Raw genomic sequence first — 24,249 nt, forward strand, 5'->3', positions numbered from 1 at the left:
CTGTTGTGTTTTGTTTTGTGTTGTTGACATGACATGAGCGAAGCCGGAGCGACTCAGCGAGCGAGAGTCGACTGAGTCGAAGTCGAGACGCGACTGGACTGATGCGAGCGAGATTAGGTACGTTTTGCTTGGAGCGACAGGTGCGACCCGCGCAGCGACTGTCGCCGAGCGGCTGTGACAGCCGGGCTGTCGCGGGTCACTGCTGATCTTAGGGGTTTTGCATAGTCCTGTTTTGCTTGGAGCTACTGTCGCTAGAGCCGCGAGCTGCGGTCACTGGGTACTGCTCCAAGACCAGTCAGGAGCGACAGCCGCTTAGCGACAGTTACATTTCTGATTGTTTTTATAGTGTACAACATTTTGACAAGTTCGATGACCTTTTATTTTCGATATATGGCGTCGTACAACGTCTGGGATTAAGTTAAATTTTAGTAGTGAGGAAGACGATAGTTTATTAGAAGAAGTGGCAAAAAGACAACGTCAGGTTGTCCTAAACTAACCTGACGTTGTCCTTTATTCTTTGGTCTTTGTGGGAGATATGTTTCAAATCATAAAGCGCGGGGTGTTTTTCCACTTCTTCTAATAAACTGTCTTCTTCCTCACTACTAAAATTTAACTTAATCCCAGACGTTGCATATAGCGAAAATAAAAGGTCATCGAACTTGTCAAAATGTTGTACGTACACTATAAAAACAATCAGAAATGTAACTTTCGCTAAGCGACTGTCGCTCCTAACTGGTCTTGGAGCAGTACCCAGCGACTGCAGCTCGCAGCTCTAGCAACAGTAGCTCCAAGCAAAACAGGACTATGCAAAACCCCTATGATCAGTCGATCAGTGGCCCGCGACAGCCGCTCGGCGACAGTCGCTGCGCGACCGTCGCACCTTTCGCTCCAAGCAAAACGTACCTTTTACTCTACTCAGTCTTCATCATACATAATACAGCAGTAAATTCAAAAAATAAAAATATCACATGAGTCACAATGACCTGTGTGAGTCCTTAACTGATCACCTACTTGTTAGCGAATTTCCCATGAAAATAAGCTATTACCGTAGTACTCATGGTAAGACCTGGACCCGGGACCATTTTTTTTCGTTTTGAAGTCCCTAGAGGCCAAAAACACCATGTGTCCGTTAGTGCGATAACTCTAACAAAAATGATCCGATTTTGATGAACGTGCAACGCCAACACTGGACAACTAAAAAATGTGTCCATGTCCGTTTTTTGTCATTTGCGTGCAACGTTAAACTTGGACACATTTGAATGTGTCCAGGTTCATCGTTGTCTGCTTTTATCGTTGATTTAGGTGGTGTCATGTCTGTTTTTTATCGGTGGTGTCTGTTTTTTATCGTTTTCCGCGTTGAACCATGTTAAACGTTGTCCAACTTCGTCATCAATCGTCCCATTCAATATACATCACCACACTCAACACTCAATTGATGACACATACATCATTGACACTTCTCAAACACACGTAAAAAAATCAGGTTTTACCATTGGATTTGGATTGGCCGAGCAGTACTACTAAGTCATTGAAATACAGTAATTTAAATTTTTTTATCAGAAGTATATACATTAGCATTTAATTTCGATTCTGATGATTTTATCTAGCTTCTATAATCAATACTCATTCCAAGTAAACATGCAGTTGCTGCTTTGTATTACCAGGTATTACTGTATAAATCTGACGTAATAAATGCAAACAAGTGAACAGAAAAGAAAACTAACCTTCAATATCGTTTCGTTTGTCGGTCTCCGTAGTTTCATACGATACGATTACGTATGATAGGCTTGTTTTTGGAGGTTTTCGGTTTGTTGTGCTTGTGGAAGTGATGAGTTTGATTATCTACGGATTTTTATGGACCTTGAGAGTTGGAAGCTCTGTTTTTTCTTTTTCAAATGAGATCTCCAGAAAGAAGTGAATTATTGAAAGACAACAATAAATGTAAGATCGTAAAAACAGATCGAGTCTACGTAGATGAGTATGTTTTATCTATGGTAGATGTATTGTATTTTTGGTAAGTAGCCTAGTGGTGGTTTATAATAATTGTAATGGTTTGGTAGGCCTAGCTTCGACACAACCAATTAAGTTACGCTTCCCCTAAATTATTTGCCCAAACGATAATTTGGATTTGACAAATGAAAAATGTTTACTTAGCAGGTACTTAATTCTTTAACTTATTGTTAGGCCTAGGCCGTAAGTTACTATTTAAATAAATACATCTTCATAATTAGCCAGTTTTAACTTTTATTGCTTAGCCTATAATTGAACTTGGACACTTAACTTACCATGTAGCTTTTTTCAAAAGCTTGTTTGCAGTACAAGAGTACAGAATAAAAATATTAGGGTAGGCCTACAGTTTCTTAACTGGGCTAAGTTATGCTAATATCAATTCGATTTGTAAACCTTCATTTGATTTTTTCATTGTGTTGTGCACATTCGGAGTTTAAACATTTTTGTAATAAGTTAAGCCTAGCCCTAGCCTATGTAAGTAGAAACTTGTCGATTTACTTTCACTTAAGTAGTGTTAAGTTAGCATAGTCCTTCTTGCCTAGCTAACTTAATTATTCTGAATTCACTAAAATATTATAAGTTAAGTTATGGTGCCAAGGAAGCTTGGTTAGCACAAAATACAAAGTTCCCCAAGTTATGTTGTGTAAATAGACAGCCTAACATTTAGGGCTTTTTTCTTGTGTCTGCGTGAGTAGCTTTTTAGCGAATCTCCCTTTAGGGGATTCTTCTTATCGTAAGTGGCACGGTAAGTTAAGACCTAGGCCCGGGACCGATTTACTTTTTCGGAAAATCTGAACTTTCTGGACTTTTCTTTAACCCTCCGTGGGTCACGTGTCTGAAAATAGACGCACAACACACTTTGTGTAGTGTCACGCGTCTATTTTTAGACGCACGAACATCGTTTACGGCGAAGGCTCTATGACTGACTGAATCGGATTGAACTGGATCGAGTTAGGTACCTATCGTTCTTTTCATTAGATTCTAAGCTTTCTAAAGGTCTTTCTCTAAGCGCTGTTTGTTCTCTGAGCCGATCGTAATTGTAGCAGACAGCTGACGTGCATATTAGTAAACAGGTTAGTTAACCTCTGACCGATGACTGATGTGTTTTATTATGTTTATCATTGTTTTAGTGTTAAAAATCAAAAGTAGTGATATACGTGGTGCATTATAAGAAGATTTAAGTGGTTTTGAAGTGCTGGTTGATGATCCTGAAGAAGTAGGTAGTGATATTGATGTAAATTATCAGCCAGATTCCTAGCTATGGTTAGGCTATGCATTCTTAGCTAAACGCTATGTACTGAAATCCGTTTTTCGCTCATAACTTATTTATTTGATAACTTACCTCGCTATATGATTATATATTTGTAATCCTCATTAAATTTAGAACAAAGTGGCTATTTTCAAATATTTATAGGCCTATAATTTATACAATTTCATTGAGCGCGAACTTATTTTTTTTTGAAAATTTTCGAAATTATATTTTTTTTTACCTAAAAATTTTTTTTTTTAAATGTTCCTTATGTTTTATATATAATATTGAAGCCCATGATTTTCCAAACAAAATGGTATATAGAACATTAGAATTAACATTGTTTTAAGCTTCTCAGATCCGTTTTAATAAAACCTTGCAAATGCGCCAAAAATAGGTGGACATTAAGGCCTAAACTATGGACCTTTGGAGGGTTAAAACATTTTAAAATCATTCCTACAATCTTAAAAAACAAGGAAATAGCCTAAATTTTACCTTTAAACAAAGGTATCTTTTTAAGGCGCCGAAACCAGTGCAAATTACAAAAATATACAGAACTATTTGCTAAATGCGCGGAGCACATCGCTTGCCGAGGAACGAGGAGTGGAGTGATACAGACTGGTGACTAGGCCTACTTACTCTTGGACTCCTAGAATGGTTTGCGTTACCATTGATTAAATATTGATTGTTAATTTTACGGTGATTTTGAATCACATTAAAATAAAATGAAACTATTCTAAACTAACCTAACCAAACGTGCTGTATGGTTACATAAATTGGGTTTACAGCAGAAAAGGCATGTGTGGAAGGCCTGTGGTTTATGAGAATTTGTGGCTCCATTAAGTGTTTTGAAGTCCCTTCTGTCCTTGAAGTCCCCTTGAATCCCTTCTGTCATAGATGAAGGGACCAAAACCATCAGATTTGTGGTGTTCTCCTCACAGACCAAGAAGTACCGGTAGGTAAGGTTAGATTAGGAAGGTAAAGTGTAGGTTATAGGTAATCGGGTTCATTATTTGTGTTACACCATACCGGTATTGTTTTTTATCTTTTGTAGGCCTAATAGTTGGTTAAACGGGGAAACGGTTTCAAAAATGCAAGCAATTTGCAGTGGTTTCCGCGCCTTAAAAAATGTTTTAAAGGTACCTATTTTCTTGTTTTAAGATCTTAGGAATAATTTAAAAACGTTTGAAAGAAAAGTCCAGAAAGTTCAGATTTAGATGCAAGCATTTTTGAAATTGTTTTTCCGTTTAACCAACTATTCCAAAAGATAAAAAACAATATGGTGTTACAAAAATAAACAACCCGATTACCTAAACTTTACCTTCCTAATCTACCCTTACTCCAAAACACTTAATGGAGCCACAAAATACTCATAAACCCCGACCTACCTTCCCCACATGCCTAAATTAGATCATTGTTCAATCTGCATTTTATTAATGTAATAAATTACTGTACCGTCGATATAATTCAACATTCATTATAACCTGTGAGGTATTATCGGAATAAATATCGATTTCGATGCGGTTCGATATATCGCTTATTAAATCCTTATTTCTAATCAGCTGGCAACACAAATAGGTGCCCAAGAGGGCCAAGAGTAAATAGTCACCGGTCCGTATCTTTCCGCTCCTTGTTTCTTGAAGTGCGATATGCTCCGCGCATTGAGTAAGTAGTTCTGTGTGTTTTTGTAATTTGCAGTGAATTCCACGCCTTAAAAATGTTTGTAAAGGTATTTTCTTGTTTATTAAGATTGTAGGAATGGTTTAAACACGTTTAAAAGAAAAGTCTAGAAAGTTCAGAAATACCATCACTTTTTCATTTTGATGGCCCCAGACACCATTTGTTCAAATTTTTGTATCATGTATTGGGCCTAAACCTCCAAGATTTATATATAGGCTACGTCTGTGAACGTGATAACTTGAGTAATTTTTGTCTGATTTTGATGAGATTTGGCTTAGGCTACCGGTAGAGGTGTAAGGAGGGATTTAACTTAAACTTGAATGAGTTCACGAACCAACATGATCGGACTATGGGAACGGTGTTTTACGGGGGGTTTTGAACGTGATAACTTGAGTAATTTTTGTCTGATTTTGATGAGATTTGGCTTAGGCTACCGGTAGAGGTGTAAGGAGGGATTTAACTTAAACTTGAATGAGTTCACGAACCAACATGATCGGACTATGGGAACGGTGTTTTACGGGGGGTTTTATGGGGTAAAAAAATGGTTTTTCTCATTATTTACCCTCAAAAAACAAGATTTCTCAATTTCTCTCAAACAATTTTAAACAAAGAGCTTAAAAAAACAAATAATTTAGTATATCAAAGTGTTTTTGTACGGTTAGCCTATTAGTAACGGAGAAAATTGAAAAGTTGTAAATTTAAAATTCCGATGTTATTCTTATGGAGAATATTGTAACATTTTGTAGTTTCATTTTTTATGGATATATTTTGATTAAACCTGGGAAGTTAATTTTGTTTATACTAATTTCTGTAGCAGTCTTTCATGTGAAATACTAGGTCTATCAAATGCTTTAGAAAGTCCATGAAAATACCAGCAACACTTTCTTTTTTGTCTATTGATTCTATAATTGATATAGGCCCTAGTGAAATTGATCAGATCTGTGGTGACAGATTTATCTTTGAAAAAACCATGTTGTTTGTCATCTAAAAGACTATTTTGTTTTAAAAATAGCATGAGTCTTCCATGCATGGCTTTTTCGAAAACTTTTGAGATTGAAGACAGAATAGAAACTGGACGATAATTTTCAACATTAAGTTCCTCCCCTTTTTTGTAGGCCTAGATTGGTAGGATTATAAAAACATGATTATAAAAATCTTAAAAATTTTAGAAATCAATTTGTCCGGGAAGATGCCAGAAATGAAGGATGAATTTATCAGGTGCTTTATCAATGCAATTTTGGACAATTTTGTAACTGTTGTTGGTATTTCATCATATGATCCGTAAGAGTTTTTATTTTTCAAAGAATCAATTACTTTAGCCAATTCGTCTTCATTAAGTGGATTGCAACGGAACACTTTTTGTGGATTTAATGAGTTATTTGTCAAAGTCACGGGCTGTGCTGGAGGCAATTCCTCAAGTAAATTTTCAGTTGCATTCACATAATAGTCATTAAAAATGTAACTAACATGCATTGGATTGTTAGGACTAACAGGCATACTAACAAACCTTGCTTTTAGGACTAACAGGGATGTTAGGACAACTAATTTTTAAATAAAAAAAAATATTTTAATTGACATTCACTGAGCTATTTACCTCATTGGTGTGTACACTTCCCCGTAGTTGGCATCCACCAGAAATTGATTGAGACGGTTAATTTTATCCTCAGAAAGAATTCAACATTTTAAAATTTCCTACACGTTTTTTGTTTTATTTTTGTATTATTCATACCCTACTAAGGTCAGTGCTGAGACTAAAGGTAGTCCATACACCTGCATGGTCAGGTAGTATATAGGCCTAGTAACTGTTCTAGCAACCTTACCTCCACCTGGTCAGACATGACGTAAGAGGCTATACAAGAATAAGGCATGCGTTGAACCTGGTTAATTCTTCATGAACAAAATAAAAATTAAAAGATCTCAAGATACAACTTAATTCTAAGGGATTTGAGAATATCAACATTCAGGTCACCTGCAAAAATAGACATCAAGAGAAAGCTTAGAATCTGCTGAAAACAACGATACCGATCTGATTAAGTCAGTCCCAGAGCCTTCGCCGTAAACGATGTTTGTGGGTCGCAAAAGCGACGCATAACACCACGGCAGGTGTGTTGTGCGTTGATTACGCGACGCATAACACTCGGAGGGTTAAGACCTCGATTTAAAAAGGTTTTAGGCTATCCCTTCCATATATCTTAAATTGTTGGTCTCTGTGGGTATTATATTGTTTTTTTTTCTGTTTGTAAAGACAAAATTGAAATAAAATTAAATTACCATTTACAAAATACAAACTGTAAGCCAAATTTCAATGACGCAACTAGTTGGTTAAAAGTTTCGTAGTGGACTGTACGTCTCCAAAGTCGAGGAAGTGTGGTGGGGGAGGTTTACTGACTTGTTTCACCACCTTAACTAACCTTCTGATTTGATTCACACTGAAAAGTAAAAGGTTAGCTGTTCATTAAAAGTAGATTATCGATAAATTATTGATTTATAGTTTCAGCTTGGCTGCTTCATTTAAGATAGTAAGCCTACTGGTTTCAGTAGGATAAATCAATCTCAAAATTTTGAAAATATTGCACCAATAGTAATAAATTTGAAATATTGTAAATTTGATTTTTAAAATGTTTCTGTTTCTATTCCTATTTATGATTCAGGGTTAGTATTCATGTTTATAACATTATTTCAATAATTAAAAACAAAGTTTAGGTAACTTTCTCTCTATTTTGTAAGAACGATCCAATCTTGCACGGCATCTGTAACTACTCTACTACTTCAATGGAAAATGCATCAAAATTTAAAAATGAAATTATAAAGAGTTTAAATTAATACTAAACCTAAGTTAAAAATTAATTAATTGCAATGTCGATACAATGTATATTGTCAAGACAATGAAGTATTTATTTATTTACTGTAAAATATTAACTATACATTGATTTTAAAAAGAAGTACCATTGCTAAGGATTTTTAGTTAAAATATTCATTACATTGACTTGGTCATAAAATAACAATGGTGAAACAAGGTATAATTTTACCGTTAATCCTACTTATAGTATGGTATAAACCAGTGCTTGTATAGGTTATGCCTATTTATTTATTAGGTATATTTAATGAATAACTTCTTGATCAGCATCCTACGTGGTTTTAAATTAACTGAAAAAAACCAAACAAATTATACGACTAATAACACTAGTAATAATATATTTACACTTATACTGTTGAACCACAAGACAGTAAATACATTTTATGAAAGAAGTAAGTGGTGATCAATTTTGATTGGACACTCCAATCATCATCAGACCCAATAGGCGAAAAACCTATTGGGTATCTATTTCGCCTATTGGGTTAAAGTTATTGGGTTTCGCCTATTTTGATCTTTAATGTAAAACTTTTTATTTTAGCATTTTACTTCCTGAATACCCTTGCTTTGTTATAAAAAAAACTAAATTAAATTTTGTTTCAGATTGCAGGCAACAATCAACCTCTCCAGACCAGAGAAAATGATTCCCATCCACTGCCCACTGTGCTGTGATCAGCCGTTCGACGACCAAGATGCTTTGTTCCACCATTTGCGAAGTTTACGGAACAACCTCTTTTGCCCAATCTGTTCTGAGAGGTTTAGTTCCCTAGACTTGCTCATTAAACATCTGTCTCGGAAATGTGATGGTCCCCTCTCACCTCGCGAGGCCAAACGGAAGTGTCTGTACAATCAGAGCAAATTACTTGAAATGGTAAGATTTTATAACTGTCATTTTAGATATCTGATTCATAGTTTACTCTGTAACCTTAGTGTTTATGTCTGATTTTGTTATTTTTTCCTGTCCATTATTATTACAAATACAATAGCCTATATAAACTAACTAGTGATGGGTTGGTCGGTACCACAATTTCAATGTCGGTTCCGGTACGGGTTCGTAAACAAAATCGGTTCTCACTTCCGGTACCATCGGTACCTCATTTTAAATTATACTACCTGTACTTGTTTTATTTTAAAAACAAAATATCCCTATTTCAATTTTTTTTAACTGATTATTTTTCATTATTGTAGGTTGGTTATATTATGGGATTAAGAAAATAAAACTTAGGCCTATTTGTATAAACAACACTTTGACAACCAAACACATTCAAATTAAAACAATATATACCATAGCCTACCAGAAGTGTTAAATATAGGCCTATTTGTTGAAATGATTCACTGTTAAACAAATAAATTTAACATAGGTCACTAACCTTGGAAAGAAAAGGGGCTCTGGAAATGTGTTAACTAAGTTAACTGCCTGTTAAGTTCTAGCTAAATATTTAGAAGGAAGTAATCTTGAGTTATTTTGTACCTATAGTCTGCATTAAGTTAATTTTAGATTCCATTATTAAGGAAAATTTAGAACAAAAGTATTTATGGAAAGGACGTTTTGAACAAAACTTTTTAGAAAATATGCCTATTCATCTGAGGTTACAGTTTGAGGTGCAGGCTTGTAGAAAAAAAGATTTAACAAAGGCTTAGCTCTGTGGTGCATAGTTTAGATCTTAGTGAACATTTAACAGTTTATTTCAACTCAAAACACATTAATTATGCTAGGAGGTTCATTTTTTGTAGGACCATGTTTACGGCTTAAACAGCCGGCGGGTGGAACCCCCCTACAGTAGACTCCCTCTTATCCGGACACCTTTTAACCAGACATCGGTTCAACCGGACTACACTCCACGGTAATTACATCTCTTTAACCGGACAATTTTTATCAGGGCCATTGGTTTAACCGGACTAAATCGGCAGGAAGTGGGTGGTACTGAAACGACTGTTCTCGTGGGAAAGATTTGAGACCACCAGTGATTACATGGCTAAATACTATGCTCTCCTAAATTTAAGTCGAATAACACCGTAAACGGTCTGTTTTAACGAGTTTTTGGGGACGTTGGCTTAACCGGAAAACCCGTTATCCGGACTGGCCTTGGTCCCAAGGAGTCCGGATAAGAGGGAGTCTACTGTACTGGAATATTTGCTGAAGGATATGAGAAACTATAAAATATTAACATCGTATTCATCCCTTGAACTTCTATGACTTGGTTAGTGGTAGATTTCAACAGGCCTTGAAATGTGTGCATACACTCCCACCTCAGCTACAGTACTATTTTATAGGGAGGAAGTAATTATAGAAAAAAAACTTTGTATTGCAAAAAGAGCCCTAAAATTTGCGTACAATTTTAGTCTTAATTAGTGAATTTTGATCTAGTTTCGACAGAAAAGGTAAGCCTACGGCCGGGCGCACACCTGATGCGGCACGGCACGGCACGGCGCGACGTTTTGCCTTAAGGCGCCTTATGCGACTAGATTTCTATTATTTCAAATGGGGGTGCCGCACACATCATTGAGCACGGCAAGGCAAGGCAAAACAGCGCCGTACGGCGCTTTGTTCTGCCTTTTCAATTTTCGTCTTTCGGGCAAAAGGCTTGAGGCAAAACGATGTGCGCATGCGCGAGGATCGACACCACGTTCAGCGCAGTGACAGCCCCTGTCAAAATCAGTGTGCACTTCCAACGATTAGTAATTATGATTTTTTTCCGGATCTGCTCTTAGTTATGCAATGAATGGTTTCAAGTTCCTTTTTTGGTTGATGGGATACACCCACGATTCTCTGTTAGGGAGATCATCCATTACATTCATTAGGTACCATCATTGACTATATAAACACAACAGTCAATGGTACCATATAGCAGCGATGGCAGCAGCCTCTTCTTCGCCTTCTGCATCCATCCTCACAAAATGTGCATTACAAAGTGTCACAAAGTGTACAAACAACCTCATAACACACAGTATCTCACTTTACTGAAACCATGGGTTCGACCATGTGGGTGCTCAAGTTGCCTTGCCGTGCCGTGCCGTATGCATCTCAAATCTCCATCGGGCACGGCAAGGCGAGGCAAAGACGTCTCGCCTCGCCTTGCCGTGCCGTGCTGTATCAGGTGTGCGGCCGGCCTACTGTTAAACTTAACCACCACAAATTCCATTAAAATACAATATTGTGTTGCATACAGGGGGAGGGTTTGGAAATGTGTATAAAATCGATTTCATACTTTGACCATTGTCGCTTTAGCTTTGATTCTGTAGTTTATTTCTTTACTATAATCATGTACTCTCTTTGTTACAGTTGCCAGGCATCCCTCCAACTCCCCCAAGCAGCCTCGAACCAGCCAATTCTTCAGGTGCTTTTCTTAAATAGTTATAATACAGTAATAACTTTCAATGGTGTTGCTGCTTTAGCCTATTCAAAGCAGATTATGACTGTCCAGTTGGTAACCCAGAGTTTGTGGGTTTGTTGATATCACCCAACTTTTTAGGATTCTCTACGGAGAAAATTTGTTTAATTAGAGGGAAGTCTCAAATAAAATAAATAAAATGACCCAAACTTAAATTACTTAACACAGGCTATCAGTAAGGCAACAGTTTTCTTCAATTTTCAATGCTCGAAAAACTTTGTTGTAACAAGTTAACTCGAATTGAAGCAGATGGTTTAGCATTCATTAGAAGTTATCAATTAAAACTGAGAGCAGAAATAATGAAGGTGAACCTTTTACGACGCAAATAGATATATTTAAAATTAGTTTCTAACAAGTTTTTTAACAACTCTAAGATGTACTTGAATTAGATTACTTGAATTTAAGAATAACGTTTTCAAAGGAGCTATGTTTCACACTATGTGGCTCATTGAGCCGCACGGGTTCTCTAGTAAAATATAATATAGGTAAATATAGGTATAGGCATATAGGTAAAGTAATACATCTTGGTATATGAATAATAACCATAAATGTCTACTCATTCAAGCTATTATTACATTTTTACGTATTAAGGGGGATGCCCCACAAGAAGTATGACGAAATTCTCAAATAGCAGCCTAGGTCAAGTTTCCTAAACTAAAGGTATTATTTAGTAAATCACAATTCCGCAAACCCGAACTCAAGCGGACAACCAAATCGAAAATGGCAGCAGTTCAAATAATTTTTTTTATCTGCCACTTTTTACCCAGCTGTTATTTTGAGATCAAATTTGCGGCATTGTATTCTAAAATAAATAAAATAAATAAAATAAAAATGCCTTTATTTATTAAGCGTTTCTCAGTACAAATACTGCTTCTCAGAACAACTTTCGTCAAAAACAATATAAAACTAACAACAAATAAATAGAGCAATAACAAAACAGAAACAAGACAATATGAGTAACAATAATTAACCATCAGTGCACAATTCTTTGATCTTAACTCTAAATGATGATAAAGAATACTTTTTGAGGCCAGAGGGGAGGTCGTTGTACAGTTTTGGACCGAAGTACGAGAAGCTTCGTCTCCCAAACTCAAGCCTCACTCTTGGAAAGTGAAGCTGGAGACCACCATGGCGGGTACTGCGCTGAGAGACCTCCTCCCGGAAAGAGAGCCTCTCAAGAAGGTACTGTGGCTCCTGTAAGACAAGAGCCTTGTGCACCATGCAGCACGTCATGATCCTGCAAACAGTGTCTACTGTTGTCATCCCCGCTACAGCTCTATAGGGAGAGACATGTTCAAATTTTTTGAGGCAAAATATGAAGCGAATAGCTGAATTTTGCAGTTTCTGCATTCGGGTCATGTCTACTCCAGAGATGCTGTTTCCATAAGCAGGGAGACAATATGTAAACACCGACAGGACTAGTGACTGCATGAGGCGCAGCTTCGCAGATTCTGGCAGCAGACTTCTAAACCTGTACAGCCCTCTCAGCCTTCCTAACGCGCGCTGCGAAGCATGTGTGACATGGTCAGAGAAGGTGAGGCTGCTATCAAGCACAACGCCAAGAGTCTTTGACTTGTCACACAAAGTCAAAGATTCCCCGTTGAGCACAACACTCACTCCTCTCTCGCTGAGGGACTGCACCAAGTCTTGTGGCGCCGTATGCATCACAGTACACTTGCCAGTATTGAGTTTCAACCCATTTGCTTCTGACCACAAAAGGATTTTTCCCAGATCAGAGTTAATGAGATCGAGTGAAGCTCTAATCTGGGATGGCTCATAAGACAAGTGCAGCTGTGAGTCATCGGCATACAAATGAACTGTACAATGTTGCACACAGCTAGGAAGGTCTGCCGTGTACAAATTGAACAGAACAGGCCCAAGACAGCTGCCTTGGGGAATTCCTTGGGTTTTGACAAGCGGGGTTGATGTCTCACTCTCTAACTGCGTCACTTGCAGCCTGGAGTCTAAGTATGACCTTATCCATTTCAAAATATTTTCGTCAAAGCCATAATATTTCATTTTGGCCAATAGCATCTCATGGTTCATTGAATCAAATGCTTTTGAATAGTCCAGCATAACTAGAGAACTATATTTACCCTTGTCTTTGGCGTCAATCATATCACTAAATAAGTTCGTCAGGGCTGTACACGTGCTATGGTTAGGTCTAAATCCAGACTGAAGTTTGGGTAATATATTTTGTGTGTTTATGTAGCTGACTATTTGGCGAATAGCTATCTTCTCTAATATCTTTGACATAGCTGGTAATATTGAGATTGGCCTTAGGTCTTCGACTTTTCTTGGGGCTGTAAGTTTGGGTAATGGTCGGATAATACTAATTTTCCAGGACTTAGGAAATTGTCCCTTGTCTAGTGATAGATTTATCAGATCATTCAAGCTATTATTACATTTTTACGTATTAAGGGGGATGCCCCACAAGAAGTATGACGAAATTCTCAAATAGCAGCCTAGGTCAAGTTTCCTAAACTAAAGGTATTATTTAGTAAATCACAATTCCGCAAACCCGAACTCAAGCGGACAACCAAATCGAAAATGTAATAAACCTTTCTACTAATAAAGACATCTATATGAAGTGCATATCGACCTATGCCTTCGTTTATGATTTTCTTTTGACTTCTAGCGGGTGCCCCACAGTGGCCACAGTATTGCAAATTCAGGGAATCTTTGAACAGCTGTCATTTTTGACTCCATTGTCCGTTTGAGTTCAGGTTTGTGGCATTGTGTTTTACTAATGACGATCTTTAATTTGATATCAAACTCGACCTATGCTGCTATTTAAGAATTTCGTATGACTCCTTGAGGGCCGTTCCCCTTAAGGGGAAAAAATTAATAATAGCTTAAAATAGTAGACATTTATAGCTATAATTGAGTTACCAAGTTTCATTCCTTTATCTATAGGTAACAGTATAAAATATATTACCCCGTTCCAAGACTTCAATCACACTGTATATAGCTAAGCCGACCAAATACTCGCACCATGGCGGACTATTTGCGGGTTTCATTTTGACAGGATGTGGTCAAAAGAGGTTTCATTGTAATGTATTTAATATCTGTTATTTAAAACTCTTTGATTTGCAGGATATTTTTGGTACACAAGCACTCTGTCATAATCTAGCTCAAAAATCTGACATGACTCATAAACTTATAAGGAAAACACATTAACTACAGTAATGTTTAATTAATTAGTTATCTAATATTAGCGATATCACTGACTATTGGATACTGAAGAAGACTTCCCATCCATATGGACCAGGTGTAGCCATTTTTTTATTAAAAAAGAACATGTAGTTGTGTGAACCAGTAACAGAATGAGCTAGTGTCTAAAATTGTATTTTATACTTTATTTATGGTTGCTGACTAGGTTGATGGGTCATAACAGTCAAGGTGTATAAAAGAAGGAGCTACAAAAAAGGTATTATATTAAAAACTATTTGGTCACCCAAAAATATTGCCTGTTAGGCAGTTACAGCATTTACTGAGCGCTTTACTGTTTTTCGATTAAAATGTACTCACTATCAAAATGTTATATACTACCACCATTGAATATCCTGTATAACACTATGACTATATTCAATATTGAATACAACACAAATTTAACATGGGGATGGAATGTCTAAGGTGATATTCAAGTATCTGTGACACCTGTTTTTGAAATAATAAAATGTGCTGCTTACAAGGTGTTTTTGTTGTCAAACAAGATTATTAAAGAATTATCCACAAAATTAAACTTGTTGGGCACAAAAACGCTAGTGACACATATTAAGACATTTTCGGAAGTACAGTGAACAGTCAGAAGCAGCCGGGTTCTAGGTCGGATAAGAAGGGTTTTTAATGTAATAGTGTAATAGGGGAGCAAGCTGGTCTAGTGGTTAGAGCGCAGGACTCCGTTACCTGGGGCCCCGGGTTCAAATCCCGCCAAATCACCAATGAATTTTATCTAAATGATAATGCTGTAACTCCTAGGTCTAGCCTGAAGTAATGTGAAAAACAATTCCGGGCTTATGCCTAGCGTCCTAGGACAAAAAAAGTGATAGTGTTAATTATATTTTTGTGATATTGTCTAATATAATGTTGTCAACAGATTCACTGGAAAGCATGAGGTCTGCTGGTGTTGTCGTTGCAAGTCCAGCTTCTACACCAGCCATTGCCCAGCAACCAACTCCGTTGAAGCACAAACTCTCTTCAAGTGTCTCCCTCCGTCCGTTGCACACGGTACTACCTTCGCAGCAGCACAGCAAACTTACTAACAACTCCTTGAGTGTAGTCCTAAACCCAATTTCACTCCATCCTAGTGTGGATATCAGTTTTACACCAGGTAAAGCCAAAGGCACATCCCTTGAACAATCAATTCTTTTGGGATTAGGGAAAGGTTCTCAGCCGAAAGTTGTCTTACCGAACCATACCCAGAGCTCTACGTCTAAACACTCCAGAAAAGTAGGCCCTTTATCCTCAAAACTGAAAGAAAAGGGCAAAAAGTCATTAGAAGTTCAAACAGAGGACACGTGTGTTTCCAAAGGATTGAAAAAGTCATTAGAAGTTCAAACAGAGGACACGTGTGTTTCCAAAGGATTGAAAAAGTCATTAGAAGTTCAAACAGAGGACACGTGTGTTTCCAAAGGATTGAAAAAGTCATTAGAAGTTCAAACAGAGGACACGTGTGTTTCCAAAGGATTGAAAAAGTCATTAGAAGTTCAAACAGAGGACACGTGTGTTTCCAAAGGATTGTTACTAGTATCAAATGAAGAAAAAACTCGAGGGGAAGAAAAAGTTTTAACAAAAAGTAATACAAATGCTGAAGTAAGCAAAAAATCTATAATGAGTGATACTAATCAAAGTCCCACAGTGAATGGTGTTACGATTGTAGAGAAAACTCCTAATAAAACTACAAATAACAAGAGACCACACAGGAAATCTAAAGCCAATTCCACACCAGAGGTGACAGAACTAGTTAGTCACAGGAGGACCAGAGGAAAAAAAATCTGTTATAGTAAACTATTAAGTGACCTCGATGATGGTTTTGGCGATGACTCCAGTGATCACGTTGAAGATGACATAAGTGATAATTCCAAAATCAGTGAAATAAAAGAAAGTAAAAATCTAGGCAGTCCCAAAAAAGATGAAAAGACATCTGATCCAACAATTAATGCCATAAACAAAGATTTAAATGGAAAACTTCCAGATATAACTAATTCAGTTCCTCTAACAACAAACTTAGATTCAGTAAAGAGTTCTCCTACAGAGAACTCTACAGATGCAGGAAGAAATGGAGGCGTAGATAGTTTATTAGCGAAAGAATCAAATACATCAAAAGAAGATGCCAAAGACGTTTTGTCATCGGATGAACAAAAAGCTGAAGAAGACGAAGAAGAATACACTTGCTCAGCGTGTAACATTAGGTTTACTTCGATTTACGAGCATATTAAACAGTATCACAATGGACAGGAAGTTGTTGTGGAGGTTAGTATGTTATTTGCACTTTTCATCCTAAGCTCTAAAAGACAATTTTCCTCATACTGCAGTGAAAATAGCTGTTTTAGTATATGCATCGCAGGTTTAAAGAAGCCCCTCTTTACTCCTATGTGGAGAAAGAGAGTAATCAGGGGCGTAAGTTATACATTATTCTAATTTATAAACTGTGATTGTAAGTAATTGTTTGCCCAGGCAAATTAGCCCAAAAAAGAGCTGTAGCTACTAAAAATTGGGGAAAAGCTGGAAATTGTTTTAATCTGCTCTGGAGATCCTAAATAAGTTAAAAATGAGTTTGCAACGGATGCTGAAGTGAGCTAAGTGTATGGAAGACAAAAAACTAGGTCGATTTTTTAAGTTTTTGCTTATAACTAAAAAAACAGTGCATCCCACAAAAAAGTGTTTGCATACTTTTCTAAAGAACATTAAATTCCCCGTCAAATTACGTTAAAATCATTAAAATTGGCTCTGTCGTTCTGCTACAACAGGTCGTCAAAGTTCAGTAATTTTAACATTCTCCTTGTCATCCTACTCTTGATGATTACGGTGTGTTCCGCCAGATGGCAGTGTATGCTATAGTGTTCGGTTAAAATTACCGAACTTTACCGACCTGTTGTAATAGAACAACTGAACCGATTTTAATCATTTTAACGTAATTCGACGCAGAACTTAATGTTCTTTAGAAAAGTATTTAAACACCTTTTTTGTGTAATGCACTGTTTTTTAGTTATAAGCAAAAAACTAAAAATGAGCAAAATCGACCTACTTTTTTGTCTCCCATACACTTATCTCACTTCAGAATCCGCCGCAAACTCATTTTTAACTTATTTAGGATCTCCAGAGCAGATTAAAGCCATTTCCAGCTTTCCCCCAATTTTTAGTAGCTACAAGTCTAATTTGCCTGGGCTATGTAAGCAACAAATGTTTTTATCGATTGTAGTTTAACCAAATTGCAGCAACATCATAATTTAATTAGCCTAAATTTATCCGTTAATCCAAAACTGTAATCCTTAAGATGAGTAGGAGAGTATTCTTTATTGCAATCGATTGTTCAAAGTGTTTGAAATATTAATAGTTATAGTCAATCACACTCCATAGTGCAATACTAACACAATCGAGTAAAAAATTATTTTGGATAGTATGAAGTGTTCCATTGTGTTTATTTTATGTATACTTGTATAACAAAACACAAGTAAGGAAAATTTATTTTTCTTTTTTCCTATAATTTTTTCCTGTTCTATGTCACGATTTCGCACGACCGGGAAAGGTACATTTAGTACCCTTTAAATTATTAATTTATTGAATAACTAACATGTTTCGGCTCTTAAGCCATGATCACAGTTATTAATAAACAGTAAATAAATAAATATAGGCTAAATGTTAATAAATAAGTAAATTATCATATATATACTAGCTGTTGGATCCGTGCTTCGCAACGGAGAGGGCACTGAAGCGAAAAAATTTGATCTTGAATTCTGTTGTATAAAAATAGTTACACATTCCCCTTTGGTTTCAGGAACATAACTTAATTGAAACTCTTAGTTTGAAGAATATCTTTCTTCAGGCTAGGCTAGGCTAACTTATAAGGCTACCTAGTACGAATTATATGAGGCGCTGATGCATTTATAGAAATAATTTACCCCTACAATTCAATTTTCAAATGATAAGCATGCTTAAACATTTATTTTGTTGATAAACATACATATAAAGTTAATAAGGAAAAATAATCGCACAGCATAAAGCACTGTAGTAAAGCAAAGAAATAATTATATTGATTTTACATATAATTGATATGTTTTACCGTAGCTAATGAGCTTTTTTTAGTTTTTTTCAAAGTTCAATCTTTACCTTGCAGATCAGTGTGTATTTATCAGAACAATTAGCAAAAATAAACTAAATATAAAATGGAAAACTTGTATTACCTTTTTTGGAAAACCAACCACTATTATTGTTAAACAGGGCACAAATTTAATCAATCTATACTTATAAAAGGCAAAGCCCTCACTGACTCACTAACTCACTCATCACTCATCACTATAGTTCGGCCGCTTAGAAAGCGACCTCCAGCATTGGTTTAGCATTAGCGCTCAGGTTGTTTTCTAAGCGGCCGAACTATAATTCTCCCACTTCCCATTTACCTAGGAGGCTGAAATTCGGTACACCGATTCTTTGGGCAATAAATAGGAAAACTAAGTAGTTTTTATTCTGATCGGGCTTTCGGGCTCCGCCCCAGTGGCTCTGGAGTTTCCCATGTTAAACTTATGATTTTTCATATTTAAAAGGAATTAACGAATCTTAACAGCTGTTTCAATTAAACAAGTTGGTTCTGTTCTATGATGTTCAATGTATTACCTTTTTTGGAAAGCCAACAAAGGATTTTAACTGTACCAGTACATATCTCTTAGTTTTGAAAATATATTAAAATCCTGATCCAAACATTTGTTTATCAGTTCAAATTTGTAAACAAAAAGCTACCATATCGAAATTATTCCAAAAAATTACACATTGTAATGATCCTTCTGTTTCCATGAAAATAAGTATACTTTCATAAATATTTTAAATCAAACTATTCTCATAATCATAAAACTTTAGAATCTTGGGAGCAGAACCTGTACCTCTTAACCTCTGCTGTTTGAACTGTAAAATTATAGTATTTACAGGTGACTTCAATTAAAACTTTTTACTAATTACATTGTTCCAAAATGTAAACATTGATACTTTGGAAGCCCATGGGGCGTAGCCCAAGGGAAATATAATAACAGGAATAGGCCTATATGTTAACCAGGTATATAAGCTACCTTCATACAAAACTTTACTTCAATCGGTTCAGTGGTTCTTGCATTATTAAGTAACAGACAAACACACACTAACACACACCATCTTATTTTTATATATTAGTATAGATGTGTGTCCGTTAGCGCGATAACTCGAGAAAAATGATCCGATTTTGATGAAATCTGGTACAGACGTGTAAACCTACGTTTATTCAAATGAGTTCGGGAACCAGCATAATCGGACTATGGGAACCGGGTTTAATGGGGGGTTTTATGGGGTAAAAATAGATTTTTCCCATTTTTGACCCTAAAAACACAAAATTTCACAATTTCTCTGCAAACCATTTTGTAGAGCTTAAAAAAAATAATTTTCAAATTTTGTATATCAAAGCGTTGTTGAATGCCCAACAGTTACGGAGATAATTAAAAAAATTGTAAATTTAAAATTCCCATGTTATTTATTTGGAGAATAAATAAACCATCATAGTTTGCTTGTTTATGGATATATTTAAACCAAATTTGGAAATTTTGTTTATTTAATACTAAGCTGTGGACATGGCAATAAAAAAAGCCAATATCTTCCCTGTAGCAGCAAACCTAGGTACTCACCAAAATTAATATTAATTAAATACATCTGGAATATTTTAGTAGAAATCCAGCCAGGTAAATGGAAATTCGCTTAGTCTGCAGGTTTGCTGCTGCGAGGGTATTTTTATTTTTGTATAGCAAAACTGAAAACAAGATGGAATTCATTACCCAAAGTGAAGAAATAATCTATTTTGTATGGTTAAATATAAACTGTCTATACACAAAAATCTAACAAAATCAATTTGTTATTTCACCTCTCCAAGGTTAGTCAAGTAAAAAATTGTAATTCTGTACATAGCATCCATTTTGTGGGGCAATTTTTCTTCCTCAATATATAAATAAATATGTGTAGCCCAAAGTAACAGTCTTTCCAATCGTAACCATATTTTAAAGAAAATACCATATACACAGCTACAGCTTATATGCATCTAGTGATATAGTTTGGATGTATAGTTTACTGTTGCACACTAATTACACTGGTCATGTTTGATGCCATTTTCTCATCATGCGTTACAATTTCAATAATCAAGTGTTATGTGTTACCTGTAACTGTCACTATTTTAACTTTTAAGTCCTTTTTCTTCTCAAAACTACTGTATTTGCCACTCTAAAAGAATATTTACCAATTACAAGCTGTCATAAAATGTTTTTCTTCTTTTAGGTTCCTGAGGAAGAAATAAAAGAAGATTTGAAAGCGTATCAAGAAACATCAGAATCATTGGTGTCGATTTCAGGACCTGAAGCCACCGACACGCCGACACCGCCTATTGACAAGGGGGAGATTCCAGAGGTAAAAAATGAAATTACCTCTCCCTGCCCCGAAGCAAAAACCGCAGGGAAAAAAGATACTTCGGAGGTCAAAAATGGAATTACCTCTCCTCGACCTAAAGCTGAAAGCAGGGTTAAAAATAGAAGTTCAAATACTGAAGACAGTGAAAATGATTCAGAACACACTAAAACACCAAAGAAGGCTAAAAATGACACTGAAGAACACTGGGAAGAGTTACGGACAGAGAAGAAAAAATTCTACCATTTTGTGAGGAACAGGGAAAAATTCAATTTGCTTCTCTCCGAGTTCAAGAATAATCTCTCTATTCACCCTGAGTTCAAAACGACAATGAATTCTTTATTCGAATCTCCAAAAATTAACGTCGTTGAAATCACATACCGAGAAAAAACACCTTATTTTGCAAACAGAACAGTCAACTTGAATAACCCCATGCCGATTTTTATTGTCGACAGAGAGGCAACTGACAACCCGGCCTTACTCGGTGGCATAGCTAGTTTTGTCATGGCTGGCAAGGACAGGACTCCTGTGCCGAGCGATTCTAAACTGATCGCTGTAATGAAGGTGATACTCGCGAGTGACCGGGAACTGACGGTGGAGAATCTGGTGTTCAACGACAAACCACTCAATGCGGATATGGTGCCTGTGTTGGAGGATGTCAAAACCCCAGAGATTCCGTTGTTGAAACACGCTAAAATGCTCAAGTGGAGATGCAACAAGTGTTTGGGCACTACTTGGAAGTTCCCTGTACACAAGGACTCACACTTGTGCAACGCCTGTCCCATCTGCCACCAAAGCTTTACCAGTCCGGTGTCACTCAAGAAACATTTAGTTGTAAGTAAACATTAATCTGTGTCATGTTCTTTTTATTTTCTAATAGATAATTTTGTACACAATGAACTGTTATATTTTGACATACAGTTACTTAAAGTTTGGCACAAAGGTTAGGTTGACCATGTCCAGGAGTAAGAAAAGACGTAATTGGTTCCTTTTATAGGAAGCTACACCCAGTTTCAACCATGTCTTTAACAAATGACCAGTTATTGTAAGTAATTTAGATCAATCAGTTCAAGTGACTTGCTGTAGTTTTACTTAATATGGAAATACTTTTACTTTACAAAAACCTTACACTACAATAATAAATTAGTCTGGTATTTTTCAGTTTACAAATATTGCTGTCCCATCCAAAAAAGAGGTAGTCTTCTGTGCAATATTTTTAATGTACAGGATAAAAAAAATAACAAGCTTGGACTTGTAAACGCTCAAAGATTGTGGGTTTGTTTTATAGGCTAGACATCATAAAATTCACCCCCTTAAATCAATGCTTACCCCAGAAAGATCTTGAAAGTATTGTTTGCACTGTAATTTTTTGCTGTTTCAGCTTCACAGGAAAGATGGTACAAAGTATTGCACTGAGTGTCGAGCTGCGTTTGTCAGTAAAGAAGCACTTAACCGTCATTTGACACTGCACACGACGCATGTCCTGTGTGACAAATGTCAACTCTTTGTACAACGGGAACTCTTTGAAATACACAAGGATGTACATAGTAGTGACTTATCTGAGCAGTTTCCATGCAGGTATGTGACCCGATTACTTCAATGGACTAATATGTCCAAATACCAGGATGTAAAATTACACTGTTAGTTTATAAAACTGAACAAGTATGAGCTTATAAATAGTACCATACTCATAGATAATTGGTATTTTTATTGTTGTATCTGGTTACTTCGCCCCGGTTTTCCCCTGCATTTGGCAATACAGAGAACCTGTTAGTAATTTTCTTCAGTGCTGCTACCTGTTGGTTTCTTGTAGAACTACGCCCACAACGACTGGAACACAGTACATGCTGCATTGAGCCTCTCCTATTTAATGACATCAAATTTAAACATTTTTTACATTTTCACACACTCATCCATACAGCTGCCAGCTATCATGCAACTAAATCAAATGTTTAAGGTTCACCAGTAAACGGATACCAGTTTCATTTGGATCCTTGAAAGAAGAATGATTTAACATTTAAAAGATTCAATAAGTCTGGAATAGATAAATTTTTATCTAGCCTTTTAAACACAGTAAATTCAATTCAAATATCTTTATTCATTTTTTTGTACATTGTACAATAAATAGTGTCAAAATAATCACAGTTTCAATAGGATAAAAACAGCAAAAAATGAGGAATGATTATAAAAACAACAAATAGGCCCACATAGTATTATAAATCTAGCAAGATAATGTCAACTATCGTAGGGACTTAGGGAGGTCGAAAAATCTTCCAAAGAATAAATTGCTAAATTTATTAAAAACTCTTTCAATATTTGTATTAAATTTGTTTGGATCTATTTTTTTTTTTTATATATTATTTGGAATAAATTTTAAAAATCTATTACCTGCATAAGATGATTTAGTCCTGTGTGGTTGTATATTTTTGGTCTTATTTCGTAAATTATAAGAATGGGATTTTCTTTTGGTTCCGAATATACTTCTTGTGTTTTTGCAATTATTATTGATTCATATATATATACTGCCCGTAAACAGTAAAGATTTTTAGGTCCTTAAAATGTTTTTTAGCTGACTCATCACGCTGCAGTAAAGTCAGCCTCACTAACCCTCAGTGTTGTAACCTAAGTAAAACCTCAATAACTTGACATCCGGTAACTCGACAGTCTGTGTAACTCAATTGTCAACAGCTGACAGGGCAATTGAAAAAAAAACCATTTTTTTCAGAAAATTAAGTTTTAAGGGTTGAATATTTGACATTTCTTTGAAGATTGTCTACTCAGGTATGTAAACGTACTCAAGTAAGTGATACATTTATAGGTAAAAAAATTAGTCAGTTATTTAGGCTACTCATTTATTGAAACCCATTTAAAATGTTAATATTTTGGATAACTCGACAACCTGAAATCTATAAATTGTCGAGTTAGTGAGGTTTTGCTGTAATTTATACTAAAAACTGGATAAAGTTGCTGGTAACAGTTTTACCACTAAATCAGTAAAACGTTACACTAAACTAGCAAAGAATCAGCTGATTTTATCTTTTGTTTCACGTTCCAGTGTGTGCAAGAAGGTTTTTGGATCAGGTGAAGATTTGAACAAACACGAGACCAAGGTGTGCTCAAAGTTGGTCGCTCGGTTTAACTGTTTCACGTGCGACAAGAAGTTTCTGTCTAAGACAGCCCTCATGTACCACACAAAGGCCCATGAAAATTCTCCTGTCAAACTCAAGTGTCGTTTCTGTCCTAAAATATTCATTGAGGAAATGGAACAGGTGAGTTATAATTGACAGAGTTATTGACTTCTGACACTTACAATAACAAATTAAGGATTTGACGTTTCTCTTGTCTTGAATAATGGTGATAGTTAGAAATGAAATGAAACATTTATTTGTCACACAAAATTTAGGCTACATAATTGTGGTACATCACTAGTA

The 24,249-nt window shown here is 36.0% G+C and overlaps 1 protein-coding gene across 1 annotated transcript; it reads left to right on the forward strand.

Annotated features, from left to right (window-relative positions):
- The first annotated feature begins 1,815 nt into the window (after positions 1-1,815).
- Positions 1,816-24,102, forward strand: LOC128988538 (uncharacterized). Its single transcript, XM_054409912.1, has 7 exons — positions 1,816-1,978; positions 8,397-8,664; positions 11,077-11,131; positions 15,285-16,660; positions 20,693-21,652; positions 22,200-22,396; positions 23,874-24,102. The coding sequence occupies exons 1-7, from the start codon at positions 1,896-1,898 to the stop codon at positions 24,100-24,102; spliced, it is 3,168 nt and encodes a 1,055-aa protein (XP_054265887.1). The 5' UTR covers positions 1,816-1,895.
- Positions 24,103-24,249: the final 147 nt, after the last annotated feature.

Source organism: Macrosteles quadrilineatus, unplaced genomic scaffold (assembly GCF_028750875.1).
Source record: "Macrosteles quadrilineatus isolate MER2022 unplaced genomic scaffold, UCM_ALF_1.0 Scaffold_3__2_contigs__length_128488019, whole genome shotgun sequence".
Lineage (NCBI taxonomy): Eukaryota > Metazoa > Arthropoda > Insecta > Hemiptera > Cicadellidae > Macrosteles > Macrosteles quadrilineatus.

Bases quoted from the DNA above. Each gene is read 5' to 3' on its own strand.
- LOC128988538 (XM_054409912.1), top strand. From the start codon at position 1,896: ATGAGATCTCCAGAAAGAAGTGAATTATTGAAAGACAACAATAAATGT. The intron at 8,665-11,076 runs GTAAGATTTTAT...TCTTTGTTACAG, and splicing joins AGAGCAAATTACTTGAAATG to TTGCCAGGCATCCCTCCAAC. The intron at 22,397-23,873 runs GTATGTGACCCG...TTCACGTTCCAG, and splicing joins TCTGAGCAGTTTCCATGCAG to TGTGTGCAAGAAGGTTTTTG.